The 12,091-nt window shown below is 47.3% G+C and overlaps 4 protein-coding genes across 6 annotated transcripts; 2 read left to right on the plus strand and 2 right to left on the minus strand.

Annotated features, from left to right (window-relative positions):
• Window positions 1-82: 82 nt before the first annotated feature.
• Window positions 83-5,897, minus strand: LOC6531850 (oocyte zinc finger protein XlCOF28). The gene is made up of 3 exons (XM_002092601.4): window positions 5,622-5,897; window positions 1,075-2,157; window positions 83-1,018 (listed from the first exon to the last, which is right to left on the minus strand). The coding sequence occupies exons 1-3, from the start codon at window positions 5,781-5,783 to the stop codon at window positions 224-226; spliced, it is 2,040 nt and encodes a 679-aa protein (XP_002092637.1). The 5' UTR covers window positions 5,784-5,897; the 3' UTR covers window positions 83-223.
• LOC6531851 (caspase-1) lies at window positions 2,542-4,802 on the plus strand. 3 transcript variants are annotated; one of them, XM_039372071.2, is made up of 4 exons: window positions 2,542-3,049; window positions 3,651-4,222; window positions 4,290-4,577; window positions 4,636-4,802. In XM_039372071.2, exons 1-3 carry the CDS (start codon window positions 2,898-2,900, stop codon window positions 4,544-4,546), a joined length of 981 nt encoding a protein of 326 aa, XP_039228005.1. In that variant the 5' UTR covers window positions 2,542-2,897; the 3' UTR covers window positions 4,547-4,577; window positions 4,636-4,802. The 3 variants fall into 3 exon arrangements, with proteins under 3 accessions (XP_039228005.1, XP_015051573.1, XP_002092638.1); XM_015196087.3 differs by having other exon boundaries at window positions 2,543-3,049; window positions 4,290-4,802; XM_002092602.4 differs by having other exon boundaries at window positions 2,543-3,049; window positions 3,654-4,222; window positions 4,290-4,802.
• Window positions 5,898-6,569: 672 nt separating the features above from the next.
• Window positions 6,570-7,674, minus strand: LOC6531852 (exosome complex component RRP4). Its single transcript, XM_002092603.4, has 2 exons — window positions 7,143-7,674; window positions 6,570-7,084 (listed from the first exon to the last, which is right to left on the minus strand). The coding sequence occupies exons 1-2, from the start codon at window positions 7,587-7,589 to the stop codon at window positions 6,635-6,637; spliced, it is 897 nt and encodes a 298-aa protein (XP_002092639.1). The 5' UTR covers window positions 7,590-7,674; the 3' UTR covers window positions 6,570-6,634.
• Window positions 7,675-8,267: 593 nt separating this feature from the next.
• Window positions 8,268-12,046, plus strand: LOC6531853 (integrin alpha-PS5-like). Its single transcript, XM_039372064.2, has 7 exons — window positions 8,268-8,457; window positions 8,553-9,453; window positions 9,521-9,623; window positions 9,729-10,443; window positions 10,502-10,864; window positions 10,929-11,673; window positions 11,742-12,046. Exons 1-7 carry the CDS (start codon window positions 8,288-8,290, stop codon window positions 11,880-11,882), a joined length of 3,138 nt encoding a protein of 1,045 aa, XP_039227998.1. The 5' UTR covers window positions 8,268-8,287; the 3' UTR covers window positions 11,883-12,046.
• The last annotated feature ends 45 nt before the right edge of the window (window positions 12,047-12,091 follow it).

Below are 12,091 nucleotides of genomic sequence, written 5' to 3' on the forward strand. Positions count from 1 at the left end.
GTGGGACATATGGACATGCATCTTGCATCCTGGTTTAGCTATACAAGGTGGGTAACGACCATTTCAATGAATGATAGCGGAATTTTGGTGAGGAGTTTATTTAAAAGGCCTTTGGTTAAAGGAGAAATAAGTCAGATTGAATAATTATAAATACCAATAAAATAGAATACATAAACTCTAATGTAAAGGCATAAAGCACGGGTAGACTTTCCGTACACTATTATTATTTCGCGGATCGGCGATTCTTAAGGGAGCGTTCAAGTTTAGGAGGAGACTTGTCCTCCTTCTTCGCAGACTTCGAAGAGATTTTTTGAACATCCCGGCTACGAGTTTGCCGCAATGATTGCTGCGCCAATCCGCCCTTGGGAGGATTGGTTTTACGCTGCTTCGGAGGCGGCGGCGTGAAGGAGTCGTCGCTATCGTCCAGGTGATCATCATCGAGAGTATCGTCTTCTAGGTATTCCGTCACGAATTCCTCCTGCTTCACACTGTCCACATCTTCAAACTCGTCGAGATGTTCCTCCTTTCCATCGCCTTCGCCGTCGTCTTCGAACTCGTTCTGATATGGCTCCATGTCCACCACATGATCGTCCTCGATGTGCCGCTGCAGGCATTTCTGTGTCAAGAAGATGTGGTCGCAGAACTCGCAGGCATGTCGCTCGCTTTGCTTATGCTGCTCCATGTGGCCTTCGACACTATCGACATCCTCGATCTGCTTTCGACACATGGGACATTTCAGACTGGCGGTGGCATGGATAAGCGAGTGCTCCAGAAGGTCGTTGTAATTGCTGTACGAGACCTTGCACTCGCTGCACACGAACGAGGCGTCGGATGTCTGCGTATGCATGCGCAGGTGACGTGAGAGATGGTGGGACAGCATGTAGGACTTGTGGCAGTACTTGCAGGGGTACGCTCTCTTTCCGGCGTGGGCAACCAGGTGGCGTGCCAGCTTGGAGGCGGTGGAAAAGCTTCGCTCGCAGTGCTGACAGGGGAAGGGAAGATTGGTGGAGTGGACAACCTACAAGTGAGCATGATCATTAGCTAGGGCCTTTCCAAATATGCTTATCAACCTACCTCATGACGCTCCAATCCCTGCTTGAAGGCAAATGACTTGGTACAGACGCCGCATTGGAATGGACGCTTCTTCTGATGCCGCTCGGCGTGCTTCTCCATCTCCTGGCGCGAAAGGAAGGGCTTCTCGCAGTACACGCAGATGAACTTGGGCACGTCCGTGTGGGTACGCTCATGGCGGTGCAGCAATGCCTTCCGGGTAAAGGCTTTCGAGCAGATGGCGCACTTGAAAGGCCGCTCGCCGGTGTGCACGAAATTGTGCTTGGCCAGGTCGTACTTGGAAAAGAAGCTCTTCTCGCACTGAGGGCACTGGAAGCTGCGCGAGCGAGTGTGATTGAGCCGATGGATCTCGAGCAGCTGCTGCAGCGGAAAGGAGCGTTCGCAATCGGGACACGGGAACACGTCGGTGGCCACCTTCTCGGCGTTCTTTGTCGGATCGTCCTGATCATCCAATGGGAGTTCCGAGTCAAGAACTTCGGTCACAATGGCCACATTACCACTGTCATCTCGCTTGACTTTGGGAGTGGCCAAGCGCGGTTCCACCGGAGCAGCGGGTCCCTTGTTCAAGATCCTAATCGAAGACTTGTTCAGCACCTTTGGCTTGGCAGGTGACGCCTTCGGAGGGACTTCGGTAAACTCCTTCTCTAGTTCACTGGCCATGTCCTCCAGCATGCTCTGCACATCGTCCATGGAGAGCTCCTGGTTGTTCTCCACCTTCAGCTCATAAGCATGGGAACGACGTGGTACTGGAGAGGAACCCGATGCCAACTTGTGGGGTATCAATGTGGTCTCCAACACCTGGACGTTCTCGACGAGCAACTGATTGGACTTGGCCATTGTGTTTAGCAGCTTTTTGGGCGTTTCGTTTGAGTCTGCCATTGTTGGCAAGATCGGCAACTTCTTGGCCACCACCGTCGTCATGGGCGCACGGGGCTTCTCCAGCGGCGAGGGCCAGTTACCGGTGAGGGGATATTGCCGCAGGAGGGTCTCCGCCCGCTTGCACATCTGCTTGAAGCGGTAGCAGTGCTCGAAGAGAAGGCGGCACTCCAGACAGATGTGCTCTGGCATTCCGTCGCCGGCGTAGACCTGTTTTAGTATAGATAGGGTAAACGTGTGGGTAACTTTTAACTAGGAAGCTATATTTAATATAATTATTTGGGGATTTCCCTGTTTAAGCCAAATTGCCAACAGTAATTTACTATTCGGGGACATGTTCAAGTCCATGTTATCTTTGGTACATGATACACCCAATTCTTAATTTAGTTGAAAATCAATGGGATTTTTCGTTGCCATAAAATGTACATTATGTAAAAGTTTAAATTTATGCAGGGGCGCCAGGGACAAGAACACCTTTATTAAATTAATCGATTTCACCCAATCGATGTTTAGTCGGCTGTGCTATCGACGGCCGGCCATCGTCGCTTGGCGGCAAGTGCATACACACCACTACATGCATTCGCAGTTTGTTTTCGCGGCTGCGAGCACGCTTAACCTCCGTTAATTGATTGATTAAACACGTCCGATTCTGAGCCATAAAAGGACATTCGGTCGATTGTACGCCGACAAAAAAGCTGGCACAGAAGCAGAAAACAGCTGTGCTGCGGAAAGTTTGGCCAACTCAGAGCGATAGAAATAGAAGTTCGGCAGAAGCAGCGCCGGAATAAAACAAGAATCAGCCCAAAAAGGGCGCAACAACTTGAGCAGAGAAAGAGGAAGACAAGCGCAGCGGGAGTGAAGGCGAGGGATAAGCAGGAGGGAGCGAACAAAAGGCAAGAGGAAACACAAGGAGAAACGCAAACAATCAAAACAAGAAGAGGGGACAGAAAATGACCGACGAGTGCGTAACCAGAAACTACGGAGTTGGAATTCTCAGCTCGAACGGAGCAGCAAATCGGGGCAGCATTATAATGGCTGATAATACCGATGCCAAGGGCTGTACGCCGGAGGCGGTTGTTGTTGGTGGTGCAACTGCAGCGAGGTAAGTCCATGTGCCGCTCTCTCTCTCTCTCTCTCCTCTCTCTTCTTTGCACTCTTTATGCGTTTGTTTGTTTGTTTTGTTCTCAAAGTGCTGGAAGAACTGTAATATCCTAGTTTCCAAAATCAGCCTTGCTCTTGTTTAAATTATGATATATTTTATCATCTTAGGGCCTTGAACAAATCTTCATAATGTGAAGTAAAAATATTCCAAGTGAATAGTTATAAACCTATGTAAACCAAATGCGTAATCAAGCTATATCCATATAATCATCAGTTTCCCCTTTTTATCAGCAATTTGCAAAATCCTATCGACTATTGAAATACAATTGACTATGACAAATATTGGACAAATGCTTTATCTAATCGAATTGAAGAGCTTGCCCAAAGTTTGATGTGTGAAAGTATTTTCTTGTGATTAGAAATCAATTGTTGTATTTATTTAGTGAGGAAATCATACACATCAGTTTTTCTACAACTAAATATATTTGTTCGTATTTGCACTCCTAAACATGGCTTATTGCGATCTATACCTTATCTTATCTTATCACGTGGCTTTCGGCCGGCAAATCAAATGGCTATTAATATTTTGATGCACTTCCTAGCAGCGCCTCCCCTCTGCCGGCCAACAAGTTTGTGGCCCGAATGCCCGTAGATCGGTATGCCAGCGAATACAACATGAATCACAAGCATCGCGGACTGGCACTAATCTTCAACCACGAATACTTCGACATACCCTCGCTGAAGAGTCGCACCGGAACGAATGTAGATGCCCAGGAATTGAAGAAGGCCTTTGAAAACCTGGGATTTGCGGTGACCGTGCACAAGGACTGCAAGTTGAGGGACATCCTGAAGCACGTGGAGAAGGCCGCCGAGCAGGATCACACGGACAACGACTGCCTTGCGGTGGCCATCCTCTCGCACGGGGAGCACGGCTACCTCTACGCCAAGGATACACAGTACAAGCTGGACAACATCTGGCACTACTTCACTGCCACCTTCTGCCCCTCGTTGGCGGGCAAGCCGAAGCTGTTCTTCATCCAAGCCTGCCAGGGCGATCGTTTGGACGGAGGGATTACCCTGGAGAAGGGCGTTACCGAGACGGATGGGGAGTCCTCGACGAGCTACAAGATACCCATACACGCTGACTTCCTATTCTCCTACTCAACCATCCCGGGTAAGTACTATGCGCTTATAAAAATATTTCCGTAAACATCACTTCACATCTCGCTCTGCACTGTTAGGCTACTTCTCCTGGCGCAACATCAACAACGGCTCCTGGTACATGCAGTCACTGATCCGCGAGCTAAATGCCAATGGCAAGAAGTACGACATGCTCACCCTGCTCACATTCGTAAACCAGCGCGTAGCCCTAGACTTTGAGTCGAACGTGCCCGCCACTCCGATGATGGATCGCCAGAAGCAGATACCGTGCCTCACCTCCATGCTGACGCGCATACTGCGCTTCGGCGAGAAACCGAACGGCAATAAGGCTGGCTAAAAAGCGATCTCCTTTCGAAGTTTTAACACAGGTTGTACAACCATCTCCCGCAATTATTCACGTTGGATTCCAATTCACTTCAAGTCTAGTTTTAGCTGACGCGTGCGATTATCCCGAAGGATATAAAGCAGCCGACAACCTTTCATCCATTCCCCTTTCCCAAGCCCAATTCAGGCCTTATCATTGACGAAATTCGTTACCCACTTAAGTAGATGACTTCCCTAAGCATAAGCTACACTTGCCAATAGCAAACCCACAAATTTGAGATAAGATTACACAATGAAGATTTATACATACTTATATGTACACGCAAACATTTATATTTGATATGCGTACGAATAAAACTGAATTAAAAAAAAGAAACATGTACAAAAACTTCGTTTGACGATATGAGATTGCGTTTACGATTGATTGCGTATGTTGATATGAGGAATAGAAGTTAATAATGAATGAATCAGTGAAATTGTATAAACCTTAAGTGCAATTCGATTGAAGACTGCTTAATGAAGTTAACACTGCTTAATGAAGTTAACACTGCTTAATGAAGACCATATTTAAGTGTTCGACTTCTTTGTTTAGATGCCAATTTAATTGAGCAGAAAAACGCTTAGTCATTTTAACTAAATAAAGGAAACAGTTTTGTTCAGCCAAACTAAACTGTTCAAAACTAAATTTTGAATCTATTATATTTTGAGACTATCACTGTGGAAATTCGATTCAAATTTGGCGCCAATGACAACTGACAGCTGTCAGGGCGATCAGCTGTTGCCGCAGAAGTGTGCGTGCGGCGCAGTACAGTTGCCCCAATTCAAGGGAATTTCCATTTTTCTTGGCCCAACCAAAACTTGGAAACCCCAATGATTAGCCAACCAATTGGGCTATGTGCTGGTCCCACTTTTCAAGGACGTTCGGCTGGGAAAACGGAAGACGGGGCAGTGGAGAGGGCAGGGAAACTTAGCCAAGACGCCTCGCAGTCGATGCGGAAACCCGCGATTCGGTTTCTTAGCAAAGTTATGCGCGTCGGTTGTTAGTGCAAGCCAGAACCCAGCTGGGCGCATTGGATTAAGCCGCTTACCTCGATCGCCGTAATAGCCATGATCTGCAGCGGCAGATTGGCGGTTGTTTTCACCCGGGGATTTTCCTCGAAAATCGAAGCCAGCTTCTGCTCTGTTAGGCAGAAGCGGCAGACCCTCTTCTCGGTCAGCAGCGCCTCGCGCGCCACTAGTTTTTCGGCCATGGTGACAATTGGAGTAACTCGATCCGGGCGGCGGTATTAACGCGGAAATTCACTTGCAAAGTGCGCACAGATTGGAAAAGCGAGGAAAACAATCGCTTGGCGTCTCCTAGGGATGTGCACCAAAAAAATATCGATATATCGATGTTTCTGCGCAAAAATATTCAAGTCGTGAATTTTCTTTGCCTATATTTGGTAATCTTTGTGCTTTTTTTTATTTTAAACAGTCGATTATTTGTCCCAAATAAAGTTTCTAACTAATATGAGATGACAAAAAATCAACAGCAATGCCCAGTTTGCACGTAAATGAAATCAGCATCAAGGCTAAATCACTTTTCTTGTGCACGAACCGCCAAGGCGTTGCCGGATCTCCATTTTGCGCTGCCACTCGGTGCGTGTCCTGATAAAATATCAATAACTTAACTGCTTCTAAACTAAAAGTGTTTTCAACTTTAAACTTTTAACTAAAAAATATATATTTTTCTATTCAAGTTCGCTTATTGCAAATAGTACTTCATTTATATGCAGCAAATGATTTTTATAGAGTTCGTGGGCTTTGAAAAACCTTACTTTTTAGTGGCAAACCAGCTTCCATAATCCAAAATCACCAAATTTTAAATGAATGCCCTGAAATATTTTCAAAATAAATTCTCCTATTTATAACTTCATTTAAAGTTTAAAAGGAAGAACATTTGCGATAGTATTAATGGGTGTTCAGTGTATTTAAACTTTTTGCCCACGAATGCAGTTTTAAAATCCGTCGTTTTCGAACCCACTAAATAACGAACATTTCCGCAGTAGAAAAAACATTAACCTCTATTTAAGCTACTTGAATATAAAATATAGTTCCCAAACTACTCGTCGGCGTCCCTCAGTCGAGCCTGCGTCTGTTGCCCGATGTCGTAGATGGCATTCTGTTGGAGCAGCTCGTGGGCCTCGTACCTCAAGGACTCCTCGTAGGCGTACTGGATGCTGGTGTCGTAGATCATCAGCTTGCACTTGGCCAGCGCCAGGATGGAGTTCCTTAGCCGGGCGATCACTTCCCGGTCCGCGCGCGGCACATGCTCGTTCAAGTTCTGGGCGAATCCTCCCTCGCCGCCCTCCTGCTCCTGGCCCTTGGTCGGCGATATCCAGATGTAGCCATTGTTGCCCAGGATCACGGAGGCGCCGCAGGGCAGGTTGTGGAAGTGCATCTTGCGCCGCTTGACGAGAGCAGGGAAAACCTTGACCAGGATGCCCTGCGACAGCTTTCCATACTTTAAGCTGCGCGTGTACAGGGATAGGGTGCCCTCTTCGAAAATGTTCTGGGAAACAAAAGGTTTGTATGAATAATCCAGTACCAGCCAGATAGGAAGTACCCACCTGGACCTCGGCAGAGATGAGATCTCCCTCGTCCAAGTATCGCCGCATCATCTGCTCGTCCTCCGCGGATCTCCGCCTGAGTTCTCCGCCCGGGAGATTCACCGAAGAGAGCAAGAGGATGGAGTCCAGCCGCGAATTGGTGTCCACTCGCCAGCGCTTCTGCTGCACCTCGCTGACGCGGGCCACCACCACGTCCCCGATCTCGCCTACATAGCGACTCTTCAACGGACGTACCGAGATCAGCTTGTTGACCTTCTGGATCACCCCGGCCACCGAGGCCTTAATATTCTCGTCCTCCACGAAGGTGCCGTGGCCACGCATGAATCCCGCCTCCGGCATCAGGACCTCCCCGGGTGTATACACTCTCGGCTGGTGGTCCGTCTGCGCGGCCAGGTCGCGCCAGTCCACGCGGTCCAGGGCCAGTTCTATCGCCGCGTTGGTGGACATCTCAGTTTGGTCAAAGCGAGGTAAACAAAAACTTAATTTTGAGCGAGGCAAAAAGAGCAACAGCTGGCGAAACACGCGCCTCGCGGAACCGGTTCTGATTCCGAATTCGGAGCCGGTTCAAGTTCTTCGCCGCAAATACGGTGTCTATCGGTTGCGGCGAATTGGAATTTGAAAAACAATTTTATTGAAATTCCAAAGTACTTATTACGAAGATATCCAGAAAAAATAACGTATATTTTAACTTGTAAAATATAAAGGCCAAGTGAAAAACTTAAAAATAATTGGGTGCGCTTGGTAATAATAGGCCATTTTATATCATAAAACTTTATAAAACGGCCTCTTATTTTAGTTTTTTAGTTTTAATTTTAGTTTAATAATTTATTAATTTAATTTATTTATTAACATTTATTTTTACTATGTTGCCTTTATAGGCACATGACCTCTTTGGATCTGCAATATGATAAGCTCTACACTAAATGGATGAATAAATAATTTCAAATTTTAGAAATTACTCACAATTTTTTAAAGATAAGTTATTGTTTTTTTGGGTGCTCACTATCTGAACTGCGTCCTAAGCTTCATTTGAATTTGACTTCTCGTGTTGTTCAGTTGTGCTGAACTTGAAGGCTCATTCCAAGCTGATAGTTATATATAGATTTATATATAATATAAATTAGAGTGGACATTTTAAGGATAAAATGTATCGGCTCCTGATCCTCATTTTTCTGGCTCTGGAATTCCAGAGCGAAGCATTCAACTTTTCGCCATTTCCGAATCGAGTGATAAATGCACCAAAGCATCTGAAAACCCGATTGAGTCAAACGAGGAGCTCCTATTTTGGATATTCGCTTGTCATCCGGCCAACGAGGTGAGATGTAGTCTTAGTGAAACTGGCGATTGGAATTCCATGAAGTTTCCAATGTGGCAAATGTTCATCCTAACAAAACTTCGTTGTCCATTTAGCATCTTCGTGGGAGCACCTCGGGCACAGTCCACCTTGGATTCGCAAAGCACCGTCAATGAAACTGGAGCTGTATTCAGATGCTCCCTGGCAAATGGATCCTGTCGGCCGTACGTCCTGGATAACACGGGAAATGGTAGACCCTCTCATGCCGCTACCTTCCTGCACGGCAAGGACTTCCAGTGGTTGGGCGGTTCAATGGATGGAGGCACCAAGGATACGGATAAATTACTCGTATGTGCACCCCGGTTTTTCGTCTATCAGAATGAGTGCAAAGGCGAAATGCTCGGAGTTTGCTACTGGGTTCAGGATACGGTGGCAGAAACTCCTCCTCTGAGCAAGGTTAATTCCATCAGTTCACTTCATTGGCAAGGCGTGTCCAATGCTACAATGGCAGAACTGGGGCTCAGTGCCCACGTGACAGACGATAACTCTGAGATGCTGACCGGGGCCGTAGGCGTTATCTATTCGAAAGGAACGTTGGTATTGCACCAGCGGAAAGAGCCATCGACTAGAATACCCCAAAAAGGAGATGTCATCCCACAGAACAATGAATCAAAAACGTTAAAACTGAAACATTTGAAAAAGATGAAGTACTTTGGCTACTCCGTGAGCTCCGGATACTTTAGCATATACAACCGGAATAAACTTTTTTACGTGGCCACCGCGCCACATTCCAATGTGGATTTCGGCCAGGCATATATTCTCACCATGCAGGGAAAAGCTATCCTTAAGGATCATGTGTTCCAAGGAGAGCAGTTGGGCGAGTACTTTGGATACTCCATGGTGGCCGATGATTTCAATGGGGATGGGCTAACGGATCTGGTCGTTTCGGCGCCCCTTAACGCTCTCGAGGATTACCATGACGTGGGCGCCATATACGTGTTCATCAACGAGGGATTGGTAAGTAATCCGATGGCTTCATAGTTGGCATGATTCAGACAACAACTGTTTCTAATCTTCACTTCAGTTTTTCTTTAAGAAAAAGATTATTCGCCTGCCATTGGGCAATAATGCCCGCTTCGGAACTTCCCTTTCAAGGCTGGGCGATATTAACCACGACGGATACAATGGTGAGTAATCCCCCAAGTATGCAGGGGATAAGAAATCGTGAACAGAAAATCGTAGGGAACCAGCTTTTGAATTCAAACTAAAGATTTCAAATACGCGCTCCATAGACTTGGCCGTGGCAGCGCCCTTTGAGGGAAACGGAGCGGTGTTCATTTTCCTGGGCAGCAAGCACGGATTGCCGGACCAGCCGAGTCAGCGACTGGATGCTCCCTTGAGGGAGCCTGGCCCATACGGAGCCCACATGTTCGGACACGGACTCTCCCGCGGATCGGACATAGATGGCAACGGATTCAATGACCTGGCGATTGGAGCCCCCGGTGCCGAGGCAGTGTATCTATACCGCACGTATCCGGTCGCCAAAATTCATGCCACTCTGAAGTCGCAAACGCGAGAGATCAAGCCGGAGCGGGACATGGTTACGGTCACCGCCTGCTACTGGCTGAACACCACTTCCCAGTCAATGCAGGTGCAGCATCAGCAGCTAACTATCCGGATTGTCATAGATGAGGTCCTAAAGCGGGTGAAATTCGCCCCCATGAACAACAGTGAGGTGACCTTCCAGGCGGAGGCAGAATTAAACGAGAGGTGCCAGGAATTTCAAGTTCAGGTGCGCTACACCGGTGCCATACTCACGCCGATCGATCTCCAGATGCACTACAAACTGGCGAAGAAGATCCCTGTTTCGCAACAAGAGTTCTGCGAAACCTGCGCCGTTGTCGATCCCATGGATCCCACGTATACCACGAAGAAGATCCACTTCATCACGGGATGTGCCCGCAATGTGTGTGTATCTGATTTGCATCTGAGCACTAAGGATGTGAAGTAAGCTTATCTCTCGATCTTTAGTACTGTACTCCATCTTATCAGACATGCTTCCCAGTTCTAGTTTCACCTTGGGCACCAATGAATCCCTCAGTCTGACGTACGAGATCACCAACAGTGGAGAGCCCGCCTACGTGGCCCAATTAAACGTGACCAGCTCCGCCCGGCTGCCCTTCTCCAAGGTTCCTGGGAACTGCAGGGTACGGGAAGAGGTCATGATGTGCGACCTGAACGGCAAACAAGCGATGACCAAAGGCGACATCGACTCCCTAACCATCACTTTCGACGTCACCCAGCTCCGTGGACACTCTCTTACTATCGAGGCAGCAGTATCCTCTGCGGGAATCGACCAGAACCCGAAGGATAACAGGTTGAGCACTTTGATCAGCCTAAAGGAATACGCCGAGATCGACGCTAGTAGGTAGGATCGAATGGCAAACCTTTAAATATTGCACAAATACGACTAAATCCTTTCGCCATTTCAGTGGACCCGCAGATGGCCTACTAGTCCTCAGGGAATATCCTTACTCCGCAGAAGTTAGCAACAGCTACGAGATCAAAAGTCATGGGCCCAGCATCTTAGATGAGCTCTCCCTGTTCGTCTCCATACCCATAGCTTATAGAACGGCCGAATCTGCAGTGATCAAGCCCATCTTTAATTTGAGCAGTCTACAGATGCAGGCCAGCCATGGTGCCCATCTGCTGCCCATCAAGCTGTACGACCAGGATAATACCCTGGCTATGGAGTACCCCTTGGAGGACGCTAGTCACAGTGAAGAGATCGTATCTTCTGAGAATCGACAGCGCAGGGAACTCAAGCAGGATCAGTATGCCATCACACCGGATGTGGAGAGTAAGGACCTCCTGACCCAAGAGGATCTTTCCGTGAATCGCACTCTTGTGCTCAGCTGCCAGAGCAGCAACTTGACGATCTGCGTCCGCGCGGAAATGCAGCTGCAATTGAAGCCCGACCAGCCCATCAACCTGAATATAAGCTTCAATGTGGACCTGAGTAATGTCGTGGATCTCTTCAAGTACTTTGTCATCTTCACCGACCTGAAGATGTTCACGAAGCGCGATCCCACATCGAGCTCGATCGGGATCAAGCGGAATATCAAGCCAAACGTGATTCTCAAGTATTCAGAGACACCACTGCCCATCTGGTACATCATTCTGGCCCTGATCGCTGGACTTCTGCTGCTCGCTGCGCTGACCTATGTTCTCTACAAGGTGGGTTTACTGTATATTGTATAGTGTGTCCCCTAATGCTGTTATATATGTGGCTTTACAATCCCCAGCTCCGATTCTTTAAGCGCGCCAAGAGGGAGGAGCTTCAGAGACTGATGGAGCAAAGCCCCAAAAGGGAGGAGCCTGAGGAAGATCGGGAAGGCAGCCAGGAAGAAATCAGCCTTGAACAAGAATCTTACTCAGATAATTAAGAAGCTCTGCTATTTTCAACTACCTTTTTTGCCCATTTTTAAGATAAATGTCTTAGGGAGTATTTTTTTAATTTTTTATGGGAGTTATAAAAGTTGATAAAATATTTTATATTATAAGAAATAGGGTAAATGAACGCATAAAACGGCGAATATTTAGTACATAATCCGCCCTAAGCATATTTATTAAAACCAAATAAAATAATAATCAA

Source organism: Drosophila yakuba, chromosome 2R, assembly GCF_016746365.2.
Source record: "Drosophila yakuba strain Tai18E2 chromosome 2R, Prin_Dyak_Tai18E2_2.1, whole genome shotgun sequence".
NCBI classification, from domain to species: domain Eukaryota; kingdom Metazoa; phylum Arthropoda; class Insecta; order Diptera; family Drosophilidae; genus Drosophila; species Drosophila yakuba.